Raw genomic sequence first — 22,838 nt, 5'->3', positions numbered from 1 at the left:
ATTACGGACTGGGCACGAAACGCGGACTCAGGTATAAAATGCGGACTGCGGACTAAATGCGATCTACCGACTGCAGTCCAGGCATTTTACTGATCGGTCGTAACTAATATCACATAATACATGTATAAACGAGAACAAACCCTCTCGTATGCCCGTGCCATGCGATCATTTCATTTATTTTCACCCCTGCTGAAGGGAGACTAATTTTACGCCCATCTAAAAGCTCAGTCACAAAGTGCTTTCCCTAGAATTTTTCTTTTTTTTAACATAACAAACCTACGAAAACTCGAACGCACTCTTTAACTATCTACGATTACTAATAGTCTTATCAATTTACCGGTAACCATTTATACACCTGAGCGGAGAAAGGCCTTGTGAGAGTGAAGAGTCTTGCCCAGGAAAGACACAATGACCCTGGCCGGGACTCGAACCAGGACCGCTCGATCCGAGTCCAGCGCATCAGAGCTTCTTATCACCTTTGCATACTCAGCCCGTTATCACTAAAATACCACTGAACGTTTCTATTAATATTTATTGTTTCTCTAGGCAATCTTGGAGTGCCCATAATCTACTTTTTACTTTGTCACGTGAATCTATACTATAAACCAATTCAATTCACTAAGTTCCTGGACCTGAAGCCTTGAGGCACAAAATCACATTTTACATAATTCTAACTTTAGTAGATTTAAGTATCATGATAACACACGATGTGCCTGGAAGATAACAGTCATCCGTGAATATTCCTCTTCATTCTTAGCGAATTCAAATTCTAAAACTGTTTCAGAGAATCCAAAAATGATTAAAAGGCGACACCTTTCCCAGAATTCCAGTTTATAAAAATCATATCAATTTATTCGTGGGTAAAGGTCCTGCGCGACCTTGACGATCGTTAAATGAATTGATCAGTCTTTCAATCAGTTTACTTGGACACGTTCCTGCTCAAGTTTTACTTGTACTACAGGGTTAATTGGAGACCCCTACAAAAATTAAAAGCCTAAGTTTTCGGACAAATTTACAGGTTAACTCTTTAAAGATATAAAATACCATACTTTTCAAAAACTAATTACATAATTGATTCTTTTTTTTTTTTTTTTTTTGAGTAATATAGTTGCCTTTTACATTATCACACGTAGGTCCTTTATGAAAATGTTCGACCTTTTCCGAAGCACTGAGTGTAAACTTAAATTCTTAGCGACAGCTACACTATACAATAAATTCCCAAACTAAAAAGTATTAACACTTTGCGTGAAAAATATATTATCAAAGCACCCGTCTTTTGGAATGTTTTGCAAAGACTTTGTGTAGCACTGGCAGCTAAAATGGACTATCTGTCAAATTAAAAAATTGGGAAACGTAAAACTTTAAGCTACTTCTGAAAGATAACATCTCAGCATTCCAAGACGTTATACAGAGGAATCCCGTTACTGTCACTAAAACTACATCAATATTGTGGTCGTATTCAAGGGATTCTTTAAAAAAAAGTAACAAGAAAATGACTGACTAAACGTTTTCTTAACTTCTCGTCAAAAAACGTGCCTGTAGTAATGAGTTGATCGCACTGACGGAGTGGTCTTGAGGCGGGCTTCAAGTGACATTAATGTTAGAGGTTACGCTTTTAAACTTATTTCCTAGTTGTATAATACCTGTGCTACACAATGTGCATGTTAAGATAACATAAAGTTCTTCAAACGCACTTTTTCCTTCCGTTTTAAGAGGTTGCAACAGTTCATTGTTTCCTCAGGAGTTTCTTGAGTCATGTATCGCCACAGTGAAGCGATCTAGCCTTGTTAACCTGTGAGAGAGAAGAGTGTATGTAACAAATAAACAAGCGGTAGAAAATATAAGTTACAAGAAAGATTTGCCACTAACGACTGTACATATTTTGTATAAAGATTTCATTTGAGGGGACAAATAACTTGTTGACAGTCCAAATTAAACCAAAACCTCTCAGCAGTAATGAAGAAAAAGATACTAGCCATTAGAACCGATTCTGTTCACATAGGATTGGCAAATCTTTGATGCAGGGATTCGCTTGTAAAACGAGTGTTATCCCTAGATCGTTGAACTTTGCGTCCAGTTCAAGAAAAACTATGAAAAATATGGATAACAGGGGCCATTTGATCAAAGGGCAGATAACGCAATCCACCGGTCAAATCATTATCCAGTGGATAACTGTTGCCTGTTTGTATTTTCAAATGAAAATTAAAGCGGTCGTCTTCGTATATACAGAAATTACATTAGACTTGTTTTCATATCTCTGATAAACTTTCCAAAACATTGGCTCCGAAAACTAAGCACTTCACATCTTTCACACAAATCTCTTTCGCATGACAAGATTTCTCCCACGTATGAAATTTATACATTGCTTATAAGAGTGGTATCAAATATTTCAAGAAACCCTCTACATTTGGCGACTGCGAAATGTCTTCTGTGGAATGAATTGGTACCATACGTTCTGCACGCGATTGATTTAACTTGTCATCTAGAATACTTGTCTTTTATTGTTTCGAATATTTTCGTTCAAAGGCCTTTAACGTCAGTGTATTTTTTACATTCATCTTGAAAAAACCTTTTCATAAAATGTACACCACTTTTCGAGAATAAGGCCAAGAAAAACCTAGCCTTTACTTTCCAAACGGCATGTGTTGAAATAACTCTGAACAATTCCATTATATTGGACCCAAAGTGAAAACTACGCGACGAATGAAAGTCTTACCATCAATCAATCGCCACATTTTTTGAACAAGAGCTTCACACTGCTTCTCCCAGCTGAAAGTATCTTCGTAACTTGTTCGCAGTCTTTGAATCTCTTGCAGCCGCTCTGCTCGGTCTTTCAGACGGACGGCTTTGATTGCTTTGGCCCACTCTTTAGGCTCAGCTGACTCCACCACAAATGGCTTGCCTAATGGTAACGAACGCAGTGCATCTCCAAAACCCGAGTTTCCACTCACAAGAATGGGAAGACCAGCAGACAAGCCTTCCAGCGCAGTTAGTCCAAAACCCTCCGTCCTGGAGGGCATGATGGCAAGGTCCGCCTCGCAAAACAACTCCTTCAATCTTTCCTTATTCTGCACAAATTTCCTAACGACCAGTTGATCTTTTGAGATTCCACATTGTAGCAAGTTCTCTGCGACGTCCTCCTCCTGTCCATCTGGTGCCCCCACAAATATCAGACGGTACGAGCTGTCTTTCAGTTCAACTATTGCTTTAGCAGCAATGTCATATCCTTTGAGACTGAAGTCTTCTGGATCACCGCGACCAAAGGTCAGCACTCTAAACTTCTCGCTCCCGAAAGTGGCTTGCTTTATGACTGAAAATTCACTGAAAATACCTGGAGTCAGCTGAATGACATCTTGGTGTTCTTTGCACGATCGCAGGTAAGCAGTGTAGGCGTCCTTCAACTTGGGTCCAACAGTTACAACAAGATTTGCCAACTTGCACAAGTCTACTTCTGTTCGGTGCTTCTCTTCACCTTTGGAAATGGCCTTGGAATAGTTCTTGTGCATTCCGAGTTCTTCAGGTGCAGTATGCACTACCTGGACCCACTTACAACTGTGCGATTTTTTAATGACCTGGACTTGTTTACCAAGCTTTGCTCCATGACCCAGAACAACGTCAATGGCAAGGTCTCCTGGTGGGACAATCAAACATTCAAGGGAGTCGTAGCCCACGAGTCTCTCTGCTTCTCTAATGGCAATGTTGTGGCTCTTAGCGTCTATCCTTTCTTCTTCAGGGCAGGCTGACGGTGGGACTAATAGAGTGACTTCTACTTCCATGTGTTCTGCAAGCTGGAAGGCAAGCTTTCTGTTTACGGTTGACAAGCCTCCCTTTTTAGACCTCCACTCACTGCCTAAGAGAGTTACTTTCAAAACCCTCTCGGACTTCCCTGGATTATCTTGTACTGGCTCGCCCTGAGATGTGCCGGCTACAGAGGAAAGACATAAATCCTGCAAGAAAATGAAAACGCCTTAATAAAAATGCATCAAAGCCAAATTTGTGGGTATATATTGTAACCGGGCATGAAATGCACTCTTCTTGCAATGCAAGACTACATCATCTTTTCAACTTGGTTTATTTGGCTTCGCATCACGAAAACGAAAGTGAATACAAGGGAGAAGTTAACTGTGGGAATTCCTCTATTGGCTTTATTCCAAGCTTGTCAGATGTCAGAACAAGACAAGGGAATCCCATTACTGTTGATTGCGACCTTAACAGATCTTTAGCTGTTTGAATGATTGCCGCATTCCTCCTTTTGAATGCTGCCCTAATGGCAAGTAATGGTGACGACTATTAAACAATTATACACGAGCGCGCGTTGGATATGAGATGTTAGATAGGCTAAGTGGCGCGTAGCGCCAAGTTGACTATAATCGTCCCAAATCCAACGAGGGCGAGTGGATTAATTGCTTTATTAAAAACGCTACGAAAATATGGAAAGCTAAACTAAAACGAAAATAAAAACGCTCAAAAAAATCACGCGTACGCTTATCATATTCTTAGAGCATGGTATAATAGCTCATAACCCACGATGAATAAGCCAATGAAAACTCTCGAATTGCATTATCCAACGATCCAGTTCTTAACAATACCTGATATAGGTAAATAATACATTTTGCGTTGTTTTGTAACACCCAAGCTCAACTACAATGTCAACCACTGGTGATATTACTCGTGAAATTACTTTTTATTCAAAAATCATACCTGGCTTGTTCTTTGTGAATACCACTTTTCCAGACCACGAACTGTGAGTACTTTGTCACTGACGCTTTTCATGCAGATCAAGCGTTCTCCTTGTTTTATTTCAAGGAAATGCAAACAATCTTCGTGTGAGCATAAGGTTTGGCTGTGGTTTACACACTGCTGACTTCCCTGTAGACAGTAGGGGCATGCAACACAGAACTCGTACCGCAGATTACCAAGGTACTGAAACTGGTTCAACAAATCTTGCAAAGTGTCTTCCAGAAACAATCGCACACTTCTTGCTGTTTCTGGCGATGTCGAAACTGGAACTGCTTCCTCTTCAGCTCTTTGCTTGAGGGAAATCTTGATGAACTTCTTTTTGCAAATCAGAATCATATCATGTATTATTTGCCGACCAACAACAAACCAAGCTCCATCTCGGTACAGGTTTGGGGGTTGTACGGATCCAATCTTGGAACACCAAGCTATCGATCTTGAAACAAACTGAGAGAAGAATCCATGCGGAACAAAACCATCCACAAAGTGAAGATACAACGGGCAAGGATCGGTGGGCGATGGCTCCAGTTTAGCAAGGTCTTCAGGTGGCGACTTAAGCTGAGCGGGTACAAAGTACTTCATATCACTTGGCGAAGCTGAGAACTTTGCGATCAAACCAAATCGCTCCATCATGTCCAAGATGTCTTCCTTGACAAGGCCTTGCTGAATGAATTTGGAAAAGACACGATCGACAAGTTCCATGCTGAGGATACCGCTTGTCTCTACCTCTAGCCAGTACTTGGATTCTACGGGATCCTAACAACAAACAAAAAACAGTCTTAAGAGCAGCTTCGCCTAAATATCAACTAGACTTGGAAATAGCGAAAAAATCGAATTTCTTCAAACTCGCCCAGAATGAAGCCCTACGGGCACTAGTTACAAAAATATCGTTTTAAGTTCGATAAATCAAAAATTATTTTTTTCCGCAATTTTTTCGTTTCGATGCCCCAAATCGGCCAAAATCCATCGAAAATAAGCGGCATATTCAGAGGCTCGTAAACTCAAAAGTAAAAATCTTCATTACAAACTGACTGCACGTCGTATTTGTACTTCCTTTTTTGTCTATTTAGAGCTAAATAGATCGTGATTTGATTAGAACTTAAATATTTGACGAATTTCCTAAATTAACGACCCAAGACAGCTTTACAAGAGGTCTACATTTAGCCTATTTTCAAATGCTAAAAACGCGTTCTGGTACACGGCTTTTCCCAAAACGACTAGTTTGGTGTAAAAGAGCATTCTTTCTTCTTCAAATTAGTGAAATAAAATTTTGGGGTAAATAAAATCGTGAGCGCTGAGATAGCGAACTAAATGCAGCACTTCTTCCTGAAAACGTGACCTTTGACCCGAGCGTAACGAAACCGATTACTGCAAGAAAACCCGGAAGAAAAGCAAACGCTTCGTTATTTTGAAACAATTCCTAGTGATATCTCTCCGAAACCATGATTGCAAGAAACTATTTCCAGATATGAAATCTTACAGGGTCAAAAAAGGAGCTAAAGGGCGCATTTTGACACAATAACTTTGTTTGCTGAAAATTGAAGTCAATGACCGTTAACGAATTCCAGTGAAATTTGCAAACTTGAAGTATGTTAGCCGATACTTACCTGAATATTTATATTAATAGAAGAGTCGTCTTCTTGGATTAACCTTCAAAAGAAGCAGGATCCAGATTTGAAAACCTCTAAAAGAAGAAATGTTTAATGTTCCGTGACCTGCCCGCTGCTATAAATTAGCTTAAATTCCATGCACATGCCGACCGCATGTTTGTCGTAAAACCAACTGAACTCCACTGACAGTTTCCATGGGCAACCCCAAAATAAACAATCCCCAAAAATGTAAAGTGAAATTGGCTGTCTTCATGAACAGTTAGAAGCTAGAGTCAAGTTCCATTACCTTTAAAAATTGCTTGAATTTATTTGTTTGCGTCGACTTTGTCTACTACTCTCACGTTCGAATGCCGCGAATCGGTCACGCCAAAGCAGTGCAGACCGTGCAGACTGCAGACACTTGTTTGGGCTTTTCATTGTGACTCCTTTTTTTGGGTCTAGTTACAAAATAGTGTTAAATATATCTGAAAGTTTGTCATTTATCCACAGGCTGCACAAGCGCAGTATTTGACTTTTGATTCAATAGACAAACGCGTACAAGACTTTGTATGGGAAACTTACTCAGTCTGCACGGTCTGCAGTGTTTTGGCGTGACCGATACTACGCAGTATTCGAACGTGACAGTAACTACTGAGTGAGCAAAGTAGAATCAAGCACTTTTAAAAGGTAATGGAACTTGACTCTAGCTTCTAACTGTTCATGAAGACAGCCAATTTCACTTTACATTTTTGGGGATTGTTTATTTTGGGGTTGCCCATGGAAACTGTCAGTGGAGTTAAGTGAGTTTTACGACAAACATGCGGTCGGCATGTGCATGGAATTTAAGCTAATTTATAGCAGCGGGCAGGTCACGGAACATTAAACATTTCTTCTTTTAGAGGTTTTCAAATCTGGATCCTGCTTCTTTTGAAGGTTAATCCAAGAAGACGACTCTTCTATTGATATAAATATTCAGGTAAGTATCGGCTAACATACTTCAAGTTTGCAAATTTCACTGGAATTCGTTAACGGTCATTGACTTCAATTTTCAGCAAACAAAGTTATTGTGTCAAAATGCGCCCTTTAGCTCCTTTTTTGACCCTGTAAGATTTCATATCTGGAAATAGTTTCTTGCAATCATGGTTTCGGAGAGATATCACTAGGAATTGTTTCAAAATAACGAAGCGTTTGCTTTTCTTCCGGGTTTTCTTGCAGTAATCGGTTTCGTTACGCTCGGGTCAAAGGTCACGTTTTCAGGAAGAAGTGCTGCATTTAGTTCGCTATCTCAGCGCTCACGATTTTATTTACCCCAAAATTTTATTTCACTAATTTGAAGAAGAAAGAATGCTCTTTTACACCAAACTAGTCGTTTTGGGAAAAGCCGTGTACCAGAACGCGTTTTTAGCATTTGAAAATAGGCTAAATGTAGACCTCTTGTAAAGCTGTCTTGGGTCGTTAATTTAGGAAATTCGTCAAATATTTAAGTTCTAATCAAATCACGATCTATTTAGCTCTAAATAGACAAAAAAGGAAGTACAAATACGACGTGCAATCAGTTTGTAATGAAGATTTTTACTTTTGAGTTTACGAGCCTCTGAATATGCCGCTTATTTTCGATGGATTTTGGCCGATTTGGGGCATCGAAACGAAAAAATTGCGGAAAAAAATAATTTTTGATTTATCGAACTTAAAACGATATTTTTGTAACTAGTGCCCGAAGGGCTTCATTCTGTGCGCGTTTGAAGAAATTCGATTTTTTCGCTATTTCCAAGTCTAGTTGATATTTAGGCGAAGCTGCTCTTAAGTTGCACAATTCCTTTTTATTGAAGAAAGGAAGATTTGTGAAAACAAAGCTCAATATGCCACGAACATGTGACAAGAGAAAATCTGAGTCCCCGACGGTATTTGAACCCATTACCTCCCATATATCACATGAGTGCTATAACCACTGACCGATGGTTAGCGAGGCCATAATTGTACTACAATTCTAAGGGATTATTTTTATAACCCTGCTGGACCTTGCGTTCTTAATTTGTCTCATGTATGTTCACTAGAATCGGCAAAAGACGAAGAGGAAAAAACGGAAATCGCCTCTCGTTAAAAGTTATGTCACTGAGGTATGATGTATCTTAAGACTTCAACCCGCATTTTACAGGTCCGTCTTTCATAATCTTCCTTAATCTTGCTCAATTGAACTATCCCGGCAGCTTGTTTTGGTTTCACCACGTCTAAGCTATTACTTTGAGACTTACTTTCTTTGAAGGTAGTTTTAATCCATGGTAAATAGCTACTTCAGTAACTCACACCGCTAATACCCTTGTCTTCACACAGAGGAACAGACCTCCTTTAAAAGCTGTCCCCAATAAAAATATACGTAAGTCCATTTGACCAAGAGTTTGTTTGGGGAATACGCTAGACGTTTCGTATAGAAGATAGGCTTTTTAAGTGCTAAGCATAACGTCTTCCTACCGCTTTGTTGAAGGGTGGTATGGTTATCAACATCTTGAATAGCTCAATTAACCATTGCGCTCTCAGTATGACTGTGCTGCGGTGCTTTACAATCATTCCAAGGTCGTGATAAAAATGCAACATGGCGTAGAACTGGTCTTCATCCTCGATAAAGCACACTTCTTTGGCATACGTTTGAAGTTGTTCCACATTCATGTGATAGACATTTTCAGCTACCAAAGCTTCAACGACCTTTTCGAAGTTGAACCACCTAAAAAACAATCAAACAAAATAACTAATCAATTTAAAACAGTATTCAAGTATTAAACATCTCCACCTCAAAATTTTTAAAAACAAACAGTTAAACAAAAGATCTTACAACCATATTGCCGACATTCACCTGGCACTTCCTGGTGGCTTATTTATTGCTAATTTACTTTATTCCTAGGTATTTAGTGACTTATTGCACTTACTTATTTATATTTTTCATTTTTCCCATATTTTGTCTCCTTACTGCCCTCCACCCCCCTGAAGCTATAATGTCAACCAACTTTTCTATGTAAAATAATTAATACTATTTCATTTCACTCATCTCGATTAGCTTTTTAGTTATTCTGTGTGGATGTAACTAATTTTCTGTTTCAATTATTTTTTATTGTAACCAAGAGTTTTTATAGTTTCGTAATAAAGTGTACGTTGCATTCAAATGTCCTAACCGGAGAAAAAAGATGACATTCCAAAACATGGGCTTCGAAGATTCCATAAAAGGGATAATTGATAGTTCCCATAGCGAAATTTCACAGAAAAAATCTTGGGAAATGCTATATGTTATCAAGATGACATATAAATGGAAAATTCCCGTCGAAAGATTTTTACGGATATTTTCCCTGTAAAATTCGAAAGAAAGTACATGAAAAATCCCCAAGTAATACTTCATGGAAATTTTATGTTTAATCAAATATAAGACATGGCTCGTCAAAAATCCTAGTTTCTCGATAAGAACGCGCATTTCGTCTTTAATAAATTCATTGGAGGGTATTTCCTTGGTTCTCTCCACTTACGTAGCCTCAATTAATAATCTCGATATTTCAATGAATCTAGTGCAGTTACAAATAAAGTATATACGTTCCAAAACCTCTTTCCCAGGATAGTACCATAGTTTCTAAATCAAATGTCGATTCTCTAAGATTGAGATTGAGATTTGAGGTATAGTACTAGGTTAAACCATAATGGTTAAATATATGGCTGTCCAAAATGATAAACAAAAACCTTTGCTAATAAACTCAAGGCTAAAAAATGCAGGAAAAACTAAATGTCGGGTCTACGTACAAGGCCAAGTTTGAAATGAACGCCACACGGCGTTTAATCGAGAAAATACGGTAAATACAAAGTAATGTAAAGATTGAGGGAAAATGGAAACACTAGTTGTGCTGATGTGATAAAAATAATGGCAGATAGACAAACAGACAAACCCTAAATATACTACACTACCCCCGTGTAGCACTACGAAGTGCACGAAAGGGCATAAATGAAATATATAAAAAGAAACAGACATTCACAAGCAATTAAGTTGCAAAGAAACCCAAAAAGGTCTCAATGGGAGACCATAGATCTTAAATCCTCTTTAGAGGCCTCTTGTGCAACTGCTGTTATTGCAAAGGCGTGAAGATCTCTTTCTCTTGTCAGTCATATCACTTTACTTCACTGGTATCTTCTCCCCCATGTATGGCTCCTGTCTCAAAACATCCACGATTTTGGTTCGAAGAGCATCAATTCCATCATCACTAGCAACATCAGTGTCACGCCCCTGCCCTGAAAATTACAAATAGTAACAAGGCACTCAGCTGTATAGCACCCATGCAAAGTTACGCGTAACATTCATCCAGATCCAAGGTGAATGGCAGTTGTTACAGAGAAGCTCTTATCACCTGTGTCTTCTCTATACACGTTTGTGATTTGTGCTTATTTCCACCACAATTCGAGAGTATGGCTCAGGAAAGATACTGTTAAACGTTTACAAACAATATACTCTACATGGTCCTTACACCGAAGACCCAACCATGAACCTTTTGAGGTATCTTAGGCAGAGAATGTAAACAATGTAAATCTTTCCAAGGCTATCTTTATCGCAACATATACTCCCGATGTACTAAAACTGTACCCTCCGTACAAAACAAGTCAATTCTATGAAAGGCATGGCCAGTATTTGATAAAATCCTGCAGGTTTTATCCATTTGCTTTACTGATGGCTTTTATACATAAACCAAAAGCAGACTTGAACCTATGTGCATTTTTTTTTTGCTGAATCAGTGGTCAAGCAAAAAAAATCGTTTACCTGCAAACCATTTCATGATCTTGCGTAACCATGACTCATCGCCCAGAGTGTTGTCAATGCTGAAGAATGGCCGGATAACATGCTTCTCGTATTCCTTACCAGAAATTGCCTGCTGTATTTTTGATGTCGCAGCCTCAATATCCTCAAACGGTTCATCAGCATGTGTGCCAACAATGAACACTGGAGGTCGGAGATAGGGCGGCCTGTCGTCTGAGTTGCCAACCACTTCCTCGCCTGTTGGTCTGATACTGTGGATTGTTACCAGCCATGACAGCAGATTCTCCAGATTTGTTTCGTTGTTTGGGTTTTCCAAAAATTTATCATGTGTTCCTTGTCGAACACAGGGCTGAGCTAGGGCGTCTAGTGCCTTGCTGAGGTTGTGCACCAGGACATACACTGCTCGTAATGACAGAAACACAGGGTGAGAAGCGTAGTACAGGTGCTGTCCGGCAAAATCCCACAAATCTACAGTAACTATGGTTTCTCTCTTGTCACCAGCATTTTCAGCGTCACCATGCACGCCTTTAAGCATGTTCCTCAACCGCAGATACGCACGTTTTGTGACGTCATCTGGAGGCGAGGTTGCATCCATCATTAATGTTGAATTTTTACTTGAACTTACAATGCTGTCATCTAGAAGGTCATCAACGGTATTCTTTGTTACAGCTTCCACTCGCATTTCACTCTCTGGCGGGGAAATGGTTGAGTTCTTGAGATTGCCAACATTTTCAGGAACCTAAAATGGAGTTTTTAAAAGAGGTAGCATTTTCGTTTCATTAGGACATGCTTATTCCAGTATCTATAATTATATCTGAGAAATAGTGTAGGAGTACGTACTGAAAAAGAACTGTCACATTTTTGCCCACAGGGACTCACCTTGCATAGTAAATGAGTCAACCTTATCTATCTAATCGGACTACAATTCAGTCAAAGCTTTAATATTATGTATTCTAGCTCCTTTTTTGTGTACCGTAATCCTATGTTTCAAAAATGCCCAATTTTATGCTCTTACAAGATAGGCCTACGAGTCTCATCCTATGGCGCCATACAACAGTTCAACCGTGCTATGTTGCCTGGGTGTGGAATCAAAGTACGTCGCAAATAGTCAAACAGGAAGTAGCTATCAGCCCTATGTCTGCGGATAGGCGTACGGGCACCTTCGGACTTGGGGTGGCGGTGACCTTCTTGCCCGAAAAATCTACGCAATGCCCGAATGCGTGATTGTTGAAATCGGGATGCAAACGAACTCAAATTGCATGAAAATCAAAAACGTTCACAATTCCCACAACTAATGAAACTGCTATGATTCCAAAAATAGATATATTGCTTGCATACTCAGTCTATCAACAGTCTCAATCTGAGTAAAATCTAAAACTTATTAAAATGAAATTTTCTAAAAAAAATTAAAGTATCTAACTAGAAAGTTCATTTAAGAGTTTTGGAAATCACGCCAACAGCATTATTTCGTAATGTTTTCTCTCAAGTGTCGTTGCCCGAATAATTTAGCGTTTTGCCCGAAAAATCAGTGTCCATAGCTGGGGGGGGGGGGCTGCAGCCCCCCCTCGCCCTCGCCCTCCTCCCCCCCCCCTCCCCCAGTTCGTACGCCTATGGTCTGGGACGTTACCCTTGGCCTGTCAGTGTTACTCAGCATTGTTTTACACTCGACCTCTTACATGTAGGTAATGATGACCTCCAGCCACCAAAAGAGATTACATATGGTCGCTTTTGGTGTCGTTTTCAATTAACATCGACCATACCATTCACTTTTAAACTAGAGTCGCCCCAAACTTCAACGTACAAACCTGATTTATTTCCGAGCTGTTCGTGCCCATCTCCATTGTTGATTCTTCTCCTGTCAGTTTTAGATCTGATTCCATTGCCGACACTCTCTTTACTTCATTGACTATACAGTGATAATGTTTTTCAGCTAACATTCTTGATATGTCTTCAGAAAATTCCGCCAAACTTGGCTTATTCTCGCCAGTGGAATTCCAATTTTTTACCTGATCGACTTCAATCTCGCAGACTGAAGGATCAACTTCGATTCCCTCAGTGCTCTGTTCTTTAGCGTTAAATGGCAAACCTAAGAGAGACTTCTTCAAACTTGTTTTGCCAGCACGATCCTGACCAACCAATAATATTCTACCACGGTAAACATTCACAGAACCATCCTTCAAAGCCTTTTCATAGAGCAGCTTTGCAACATCTCCTTGTGCTTGTATTTCTCCTGGAACTATGGGTGTAATTGTAAGAAAATGCAGTGATTTTTCTGATTGCGAAGGCTGTTTATAAGGGAATAGCTGCTATTGCAGTTGAGTCTGCGGTCAAATATTCTCTTGTTTTAAAAGGCATGCAAACGAGGCGAAAGGGTCAATACAATGCAGGATTGACCCTTTCGCCTCGTTTGTGTGTCAAGCCGCTGATAACTGCAATAACAGCTATTAACGAAGTGAAATTGGTTATTGTGGTATACTTCAATCACAGAGGTTCGCCAGTGACCTCAAAGTAACAAATAAGCGCAACCTGCGATCATAACTGCGTATCTTATTCGCATCCACATTAGAATACACTAAATACATGTAATAACTGGACCACAAGCATATATTGTAAAATTCTAACATGGCTTCAAGGCTTAGGGGACTACAACCAAAGAAACAACATTGCGGTTGAGGTACGAATAAACAGTTTCTTTTGCTTTGGTCCCTTAAGGTTCGGCGGCAAAGTTTATTAGAATTGGCCCATTACCAACACGGTTAAGAGGGATGCAGTTAAGTCAGTTACATAGCTAGATAATGATACACCACGGCATGGCATAACTTAACCGGCCAGGTTCTATGCTAACCTGCAATGTCTAATGACATCCCTTGTGTCATGAGACTTTCAATTTCTTCAAACCCCAAGGGGTTACCTGCCACGGACAGCTTTTTAAGATGGTGTAACTCAACGATATCTTCATAGATTTTTTCTATATTGTTGTTCCTCAATTCCAGCTCTTCTAGTTTTTCCAGATTTTTCATATTTGCCGGTAGTGTTGAGAGTTCATTGTCATTCAAAAACAAGTGCGTCAGGTTGATCAGGGTGACAACAACTTCAGGAAACTGTGTTAGCTTGCTGTGGTTCAAATTCAGCTTTGTAAGGTTTGACAGGTTTCTTGTACTACGTGGTAACTTTGCGAGCTCATTGTGTGAAAGGTTCAGTATTTCCACCTCCGTTAACAGTTCTGTGATAGCGTCTGAAATCCTTAGCAATCTCTTCCCTTCCAGATTTAAAGCCTTGCTTTTTATACGAATTGTCTGCTTTAAAGTACGTTCGATCTCCAACTGGTTCACTACAAAAAAAATAAGAATAATTCCTCATTCAGTTGTTTTAGATAAAGATTCCTCTTGTCAATTTAGGACTCAGCTGTCTCTGATGTACAGTATCAAAACTGCAAAACCGAAACATGCGTTGTCAATTATGCCTCAATACTATTTAAATCTTTACTGGACACGAGGAAACCATGTCAGCGGTTTAACCTTAAGCAGCAGAATATTAAAAGCAATTGAGCGACACCAGCAATGTGGTGTTCGTCAAAGATATGGAACACTTTATTGCCTATTTGTATTTCAGCGATCCAGGACACGTACTAGACTTTACAACGCTTTTCACATCAGGGCCTTACAACAATGACTCCTCATCATCAATCCATAGAATATTTGAAGGAATTGGAGAAATGGTACAAGCAAAGACGTCTTAGAAGACTTTGTTGAGGTTAAGGACACAGGAAAAGGATAGGTTTAACACTACTCTAGGAGTGGGCAGGAATTTTGCTAACTCACAAAAGAACTGGGGCCCAGACATACGAGTGGTACAACTTTAACAGTCACAGGCTATGCTGCAATAATTTAATGATAATTTACCAATTTATATAACGCGTATTTATATATTCTGATCAATAGCGCTTACTGATATTGTGCTCATATTTTAAAATTTGGCTGGTGACATACCATGCATACAGTGGTTGCGTCCGCAGTACGAGCGGCAGTCAAACACAAGCTGCTCTTATAATAATCTCTTTCTTCGCAGTTAACAAAAATAGAGAGAATGCTAAAGTTGCTTTGGATTCTTCTCCAACCTCTGAGTTAAGGTATCAGTATATCCCAAAATTGACCATTTTTCAAAAAAAATGTTTTTCGCTTTTTCAGATAGATCTTATTGCGATCTTTCATTTAAAAAAAAAATTCTACGAAAACGATTGACCATAAGCAAATTTATAAACAAAAACACGTTTCTTTACATTAATTACCTCTAACTGACAGCTGTCCATTAACAAGTTGCGTGACAGATTGCCGCGTGATACGATTGTCTAACGCTTGTGTTTGGTAGTCTACGAGCTGTTCTGAGTGTTCTCTGAGTGTGCTCTTTCATTGCCTACGGCATCTCAAAGCTGATGCGTTTTACAAATCGAAAAGAATATACAGAAGCGAAAGATATTTTCTTACTAACCTTGGAGCACGAGCGGTGCAATTCAGATCTTACAAAAGATATTTCCCACCGGAGGCAACATTTGAGGGGTAACCCGAAAACACTGACACCCCGTCCGCGGAACCCCAACTACGGACCGGGTCCGCGGACTACCCTACGGACTGGTCCAAGGACAACCCCTACGGACCCCCTCTACGGACCACCCCAAAATAGAATAAAAAATAATAAATAAATATTCAAGTTACGGGTTGTGTAATAGATAACTCGTGTCGGCTAAATTTCAAACGTTACATACATTGTGCAAATGTAACAGACTTCGGTTCAGGCTCGGGCGCAAGTTATATCGTTACACATTGCCATTTCCTTTGCTGTGGCCATGCAGTACATGAAAGATCGGGTAGCCTCCAGGAAGCCTCCGGGAAGCCTCGAAAGTTGTGCTCTTTCCCCTCTGCCATTTTGCTCAGCCCATTCTTCCGTGGGTTCGTGAACTCGTTCCGGGCTTCACAATTTGCGCAGCGGAATTACAGATACAAGCAAGCTTAAGGTTATTCCTCACATTTGCATCGCGTATCCTTACTGAGCATAATTTATGGCGTCATTAGCGCGCGCTCGTGCACGCGCATATTGAAAACATGGCGGATTTACCTTGATATTGAGCTCTGTCAGTTGAAAATGGCTCTAGCTCACCAACGAGCACGGGCATCCCACTTTTTTTTCCAGTCATTCTAATCAACTAATCATAAGCTTTGCGTGAGAAAGACTGATCTAATTTGTTTTACTGAAAATTGAATTAATAATAAAAATAGCAGATACACTGTGGTCTTTTCTATTTTGCAGTCGGTAACCACGTCAAGAAATTTGGTTCAAATTTTTAATCAAGGATTTAGCTTTCTGTCTGAATCAAACTTAAAATGTTTATTTGTGTCCTACACAATGTACTGGCTGTAGTTTAATGCGTGTTCTTATGAGTCTGGGCTCACAAAGATTTTACACTTACTGGGAATGCGTTTTTATAATAAGCATTAAATAATGCCAAAATGGGGCATTTTCAATGACTCACTGCTCCTTAATGAGCATGGGCACCCCCCTTTTTTATTTCAAAATTGAAGTTATTATATGACAAGTATTCAGAGAACAAAGTTTGAACAAAAATCTATTGTCACTTTTATTTCAGAGGAATGACCTTAATAGCCAGATTGAGCCACGAATAGAAAGTAAGAACTTTCCTTCTTTTTGCCATCGGCATCTCCTCACACTGAAAACAGCTTTGGGGCATTTCCTTTTTTTGGGGGGGGGGGGGGAGGGGTGTTAAAAACCCAAGTCTGTTACATTTACACAGTGTAAAACTCGAAATTTCACCGACACGAGTAAGAGGGGGACCCCCGTAGAGGGGGTCCGTGGGAGTAGTCCGTGGATCGATCCTTAGTGGGGGTGTGCGGACCCGGTTCTTAATGGGGTCCGCGGACGGGGGTTCAGTGTTTTCGGGTTACCCACATTTGAGCCCGCTTTGTAATTGATACGAACTCTATTGTTAAAGTAAACGAGCCTTCACTTTATCGATCAAGGCGTCATTATTTTCACACGTTTTGTGTAATTATCTCATTACACCGGAAGAGCGCCCTAAAGTATTTTTTTCCTTCGTATCGCGGAACAAAAATTTCAGCGAGTGAAGCATACCTTTTGACTTCGTTTCCGGCGAGTGTTTAACGTTTTTCACTGAAATTTGGAGAGAATGTTGCCCGAAAAGCAGGCAAAAAAAAAAAAAAACGGTGTCGGGGAATTTTTAGTTTTTCCTTCTTTCAAAAGTTATGACTATTTTGGTGAAGAGAACGCATGTTTTATCAACTTTCAAAGTTTAACTGCGTGTAAAAAAGAAACCAGACAAGTAACCAAAATTTCTCGACACCGTTTTTTAGAGAAAGGAAGAAAAGAAAACATAGCCATGTTCATCGCGTCCTCTCGCTCAAACCCGATCGGAAACGAGCTTGATTAGTGAACCTCTGTACTTTGGGAAATATAGCGCTATATTCGGAAAACCTTATTTTTTTAATTTCAATCGATATACCTTCGTAATCTACAATTCTTAAACTTTCAGAAAATTTATACTTTACTGGAGTTTTCGTCAACTGTCCGACCGTAAAGCGGCGCAAACGAATGATGGTCATTTGGGGTATACTGATACCTTAATTTGACGAGGAGCAACATATTTTGTTTAAAATAGCACAACTAACATGCTACCTGGCGACACTCGGCGAGTGAAGAGCGAGTCGCCGGACACGCCCGGGGAAACTGATTTTCGGCGCCAAATTAAAAGCTTGGAGACACAAAATTTTTCATATTTTTCACTTTTTACAATCTGCTGTGGCTTTCGAAGTTAAAGTTTTCTTTATGTTAATATTCAACGCTGTCTCTAGTGAGAAAAGTTTCCCGACTTCAATGCCTTTCCTGTAAACAAACATTGACATCGACAATAGTTTTTTCCCGGCCCTGCTGAATCCTGATTGGTCAATTCAAATCAATAAAATAAATCACTTTATTACAGTGTAAAAGTCTTTAGCACTACTGTGCTAATTAACGACACTGAAATGAGTAAACAAACATTGTAAATTGAACAGAAACATGTTAAAAATCCAAACTGGCAGGAGACTGAGCAGTTGGCTATTTACAAAGCGTGGAGGAGTTGAATCTGGGACCACCAAACACAAATCCATCTAGTGGCAGGAAGGAGATTTGAACTCGGGACCTCCGCATTACAAATCCAGCACCCTAAACACTAGGCCACGCTGCCTCCTGTAGGCTCTCCTCCAGGCTCTCCACCCGTATGCAAGGTACCAAATATCAAGCTATTAAGGAAGTGTCTCAACAATAAAACAAACCCAGACAGTCACACGAGAGGCCACTGGGGTTTGCGGTGCTTCCTTATGTTAAGGGTGCATCTAATCGTTTGGCTTGCGTCCTCCAAAAATTTCATATTTGAATATCTTATAGACCGCTAAGAACATTACCTCATAAAACACCCAAGGACCAACCAACGATCAACCAAGTCCTAGGGATCGTATACAAAGTGAGGTGCTATTACTGTTTCTTCGCCTAGATTATGGGGAGTACTTGTAAGCGCAGAGGAAGCAGCGAATATGCAACACATGAAGACTCTTTACAACTTAACTAAAACGATCTGCAACGACAAACCAAGGCAGAGCACAGTTGTCAACGAGAGAAATGGTAACGCCTTAACCAGCGATGAGGATAGAAGGAAGCGGTGGAGAGAGCATTTCATGGAGATACTCAATACGGAGGAGCCAGCCTACCCGATCAATGAAGAAGATTGTGAACAGCAGGACATAGCTGACATAGACACGAGACCTGTGAGCAAAGCTGAGATAAGAAGGGCTATAAAGAGTCTTAAGAATGGTAAAGCCCCTGGTGAAGATATGATAACAGCAGAACTACTGAAGGCAGACCTTGAATTTACAACCGACAGAGTGAAAGAACTTATAGACACGATTTGGAGTCTGGAAAAGGTCCCACGTAAATGGAAGAGGGGACTCATTATTAAGATACCGAAGAAAGGGAACTTAAGGGAGTGTAAGAACTGGCGGGGAGTGACTCTCCTACCAGTTGTTAGCATGATATTGGGAAGAATTGTAATTGATCGCATTCGCATGGGGATTGACCGCAGGCCCCGTAAGGAACAGGCTGGATTTAGATCTGGTAGAGGAACGACGGAGCAAATTTTCATCTCATGCAATATATTAGAGCAAGTGAATGAATGGCAGGCAACTCTCTATATCATAAATTTCGTAGATTTCGAGAAGGCGTTTGACTCAGTGCACAGAAATGGCTTATGGATGATAATGAATCAGTATGGTATCCCACAGAAGATCATCAACATAGTTAAAGCGCTGTACGATGGCTTTGAATGTGCTGTTGTCGAGGAAGAAGCAACCTCAGAATGGTTTGAACTAACGACTGGTGTCAAGCAGGGATGTACAATGTCTGGCTTTCTCTTCCTGCTCATTATAGACTGGGTAATGAGGCATACTGTGAAAGAGGAGGGAACCGGGCTGAGGTGGAAATTTACATCAAAACTTGAGGACCTCGACTTTGCTGACGATGTAGCTTTAATTTCCTCAACACAAAGGCACGTGCAGTTGAAAACAAACAGGCTGGTAGAAAATGCAGAAAGGACAGGCCTTCGGGTAAATGTCGGGAAGTGCACAGTCATGAGAGTCAATGCAAGGAATAATGAAGCTATCACAGTGAATGGTCTGGCGTTGGAAGATGTAGAGAAGTTTATCTATCTAGGAGCCACAGTATGTAAACAAGGGGGCGGAGAAGAAGACATCAAGGCTAGGCTAGGGAAAGCGAGGGGAGCGTTTGTGAAGCTGAATCGAGTATGGAATTCCAGCAGTGTGTCGAGGAAGACGAAGATCAGGCTACACAAAACATTGGCCAAACCAGTTCTCATGTATGGTTGCGAAACATGGAAAATGAACGAAGGTGATGCTAAGAAAATCGATGTGTTTCAGAACTGATGCCTGAGAAGGATAATGAAGATTAAATGGCAAGATAGGATTAGTAATAGAGAGCTACTGGAAAGGGCTAACGTGGAGAGGTTGAGTGAAGAGGTAAGAAGGAGATGGCGATTCATTGGACACATCCTCAGACAACAACCTGACAATGACTGTGTTACAGCCCTGGCATGGACCCCAGAAGGAAAAAGAAGGAGAGGCCGGCCAAAAACAACCTGGCGGCGCACAGTAGAAAAGGAGAGGTCCAAAGCAGGGTGACAGTCCTGGAGATAGGTGCGCACTGCAGCGCAAGACAGGAATCGATGGAGGGCACATGTGGAGGCCCTATGCGCCAACTTGGCGCCAGGGGACAGGTGAAGGTGAAGGTGACTTGTAAGCGCTCGTGGAGCTCGTAAGGAGCAAAACATGCGAGCAACAGCGAATCAGCAATTAAACAACATACTGAGTCCAGGGATAAACAACTGATAGATGCCCGGGTCTTCGAACAAGGTGTGACCAAATACCACGAGAGGAGTTACATGTAGGAGTTAGGGCAACGATGACGTTAACGAGGGTAAAACGGTCCCTCGCCCTTACGCATCTCTAATTCAAATTACAAACGACAGCACACAGCTTTGTAGCACAAGCAGTAACGAACCTTTTAACATTGTAGCTATGATGAAGGTCCACAGAAGTTACCAAAAATTTAGTAAAACAAAAACAGATCGGTTTTTAACTCACCTACTGTTACGAACAACTTTTCCACATTCTCACCGGTTAATGCTGACACTTCCATAAATAGATCCACATCATTGTCATCTGCATGAGACTGACCGTCCTACACAGTCAAATTCAAGAAACAAAACCCTGTTCAATGGTCTGAACCTGTAGTTTCAGTAGCCTAGGAGGGAAACTGGATTTACACAGGTACACTGTACTCAGATAACCATAGGGCGCCGTTTGTAATGATCAATTATTTATTCTACTTTTGGTCGTTTACATTTTCGTAATAACTTGGTTTATTTATGATTATTCATTACTGACCACCCATTCACGAATAGTTTTTTTTGTTTTTTTTTTTTCTTCCACAAGAGTGCACGGTAACGAATCCTGCAATCTGAATGGTTTTCAGCGCGGTCCGGATTTTTCTAAATCTCTACCCACGGTCTTAAACTTTTGTCTTCCACTTTACAAGATAAGGAAAAATAAATAAGTTATTTAACGGTTTACAGTCGGTCCGTATGGTGAAAATCTGTGACCTCGGCCTTGAAAATGCTGCCCCACGCCGAAAATGCTGTCCTTTGCTACTTGAATAACGATCAATAGATTATAAGAAAAAACTCTTCCCTGATGATGGTGTATCAGTTCTTCAACAGATATGGCTTCTCTAATTGCTCTTGTAACGGCTGTACACAACCTCGCATTCTGACCTGATCCGTACGCCATATTTACTCAACCGCGGAGATCAAACTCTACGCAAACTCTAAGCGCCTTCTTTATGTTACAATACTGCTGGGCGACATTTGAGCCCATCGAGTTGACACTAAGGTTATTTCAAATAACCAATTTCATAAAATTGAATTTGGCTATTTGAAATAATAGCGTTAACATCCTTCAAAACGTAAAAAGGACAGGCCAAAGGCTTTTTAGTAGTAAGATGCCCCAAAAAAAGGTTCAGGGGATACGATGGTAAAAGTTTCAACACTGAAACGAAATAATGGTTTAATTCGTCAAATAAATATCGGAGTAACGACCTCAGTAACGCCACAATGGTGTTATCTAATAATTAATATAAGCAACACAAAACTGGTTCTGACAAATAACCAAATAATGCAAGATTGGTTTTATCAAATAACTAAATAACGCAACATTGGTTTTATCAAAAAACAAAACCATATAAGAATGGTTTTATGACAAACCAATACAAAGATGAATCGTTTTATGAAATAACCAAATGTTGTACGTTGGGTTTTAACAAATAACCAATTGTAGTAAAACCTTTTTTTGTGTGAAAAGGGACGGTCAGTAGTGAATTATGATAAAAAAAAAAACCAACGGATAAACACTGAGATCAATCGAAAAACGCCCGAAAAGTAAAATAAATGAAAAATTTACAAACGGTGCCTCATAGATAACTGGAAGCGAGCAAAATAAAACTCTGAGCAACGTCTAGCAAGTCATAGAGTTTATTGTGTGGAAGACCAAGAGGTGCGTGATGAAAATGAGAACTCTGTGTCTATATTTGCCGTGGCAGATCGCAGGTAGATATCCTGTAATGGAGCTTGATACCGATTAGCTAGCAAACTTATTAGAGTAAAAATCAGACCGATGTAATGCAATGTATGTGCAAATTAATATAACGGATTTCCTCAAGAACTTGTATCCCTACGGTGTGACAGAATTGGATTTGATAATATAACTGCAGATTTTACACCTGACGTAAAGCTATGGCTACAAACACAAGTTACCTCAAACGTCACCTTCCTGTCGCTAACAAGATCTGCTTTGTTTCCTGCAAGTGCTTTGAAAACATTTGGAGTGAACTTCCTCCGACATTGGTCAAGGCATTGCCTTGCAATTCGAAGTGAATCTTGCTGTGTTATGTCATACACAATAATAACAGCATCCGTACTGATGACGCCAGCAGTATAGCCATTACCAAAATAATGCCATCTTCCAATGCCAAAAGTGTCTGTTATTCCAGGGAACACTGGTCTGTCATGATCGAGATAAAGTGCCTTATACGAAGTGCAA

At 40.1% G+C, this 22,838-nt stretch overlaps 1 protein-coding gene across 2 annotated transcripts; it reads right to left on the bottom strand.

Annotated features, from left to right (window-relative positions):
• Positions 1–342: 342 nt before the first annotated feature.
• LOC145495880 (uncharacterized) lies at positions 343–22,635 on the bottom strand. 2 transcript variants are annotated; one of them, XM_081475474.1, is made up of 10 exons: positions 22,553–22,635; positions 20,826–20,922; positions 13,952–14,437; positions 12,912–13,342; positions 11,110–11,845; positions 10,475–10,586; positions 8,796–9,045; positions 4,702–5,493; positions 2,717–3,947; positions 343–1,792 (listed from the first exon to the last, which is right to left on the bottom strand). In XM_081475474.1, exons 2-10 carry the CDS (start codon positions 20,878–20,880, stop codon positions 1,788–1,790), a joined length of 4,098 nt encoding a protein of 1,365 aa, XP_081331600.1. In that variant the 5' UTR covers positions 20,881–20,922; positions 22,553–22,635; the 3' UTR covers positions 343–1,787. The 2 variants fall into 2 exon arrangements, with proteins under 2 accessions (XP_081331600.1, XP_081331601.1); XM_081475475.1 differs by having other exon boundaries at positions 22,565–22,624.
• Between the last annotated feature and the right edge of the window lie 203 nt (positions 22,636–22,838).

This window comes from Orbicella franksi, chromosome 8, assembly GCF_964199315.1.
Source record: "Orbicella franksi chromosome 8, jaOrbFran1.1, whole genome shotgun sequence".
NCBI lineage: Eukaryota > Metazoa > Cnidaria > Anthozoa > Scleractinia > Merulinidae > Orbicella > Orbicella franksi.
The sequence above is the reverse complement of the archived record's forward strand: the minus strand, read 5'-3'. Positions and strand labels throughout refer to the sequence as shown.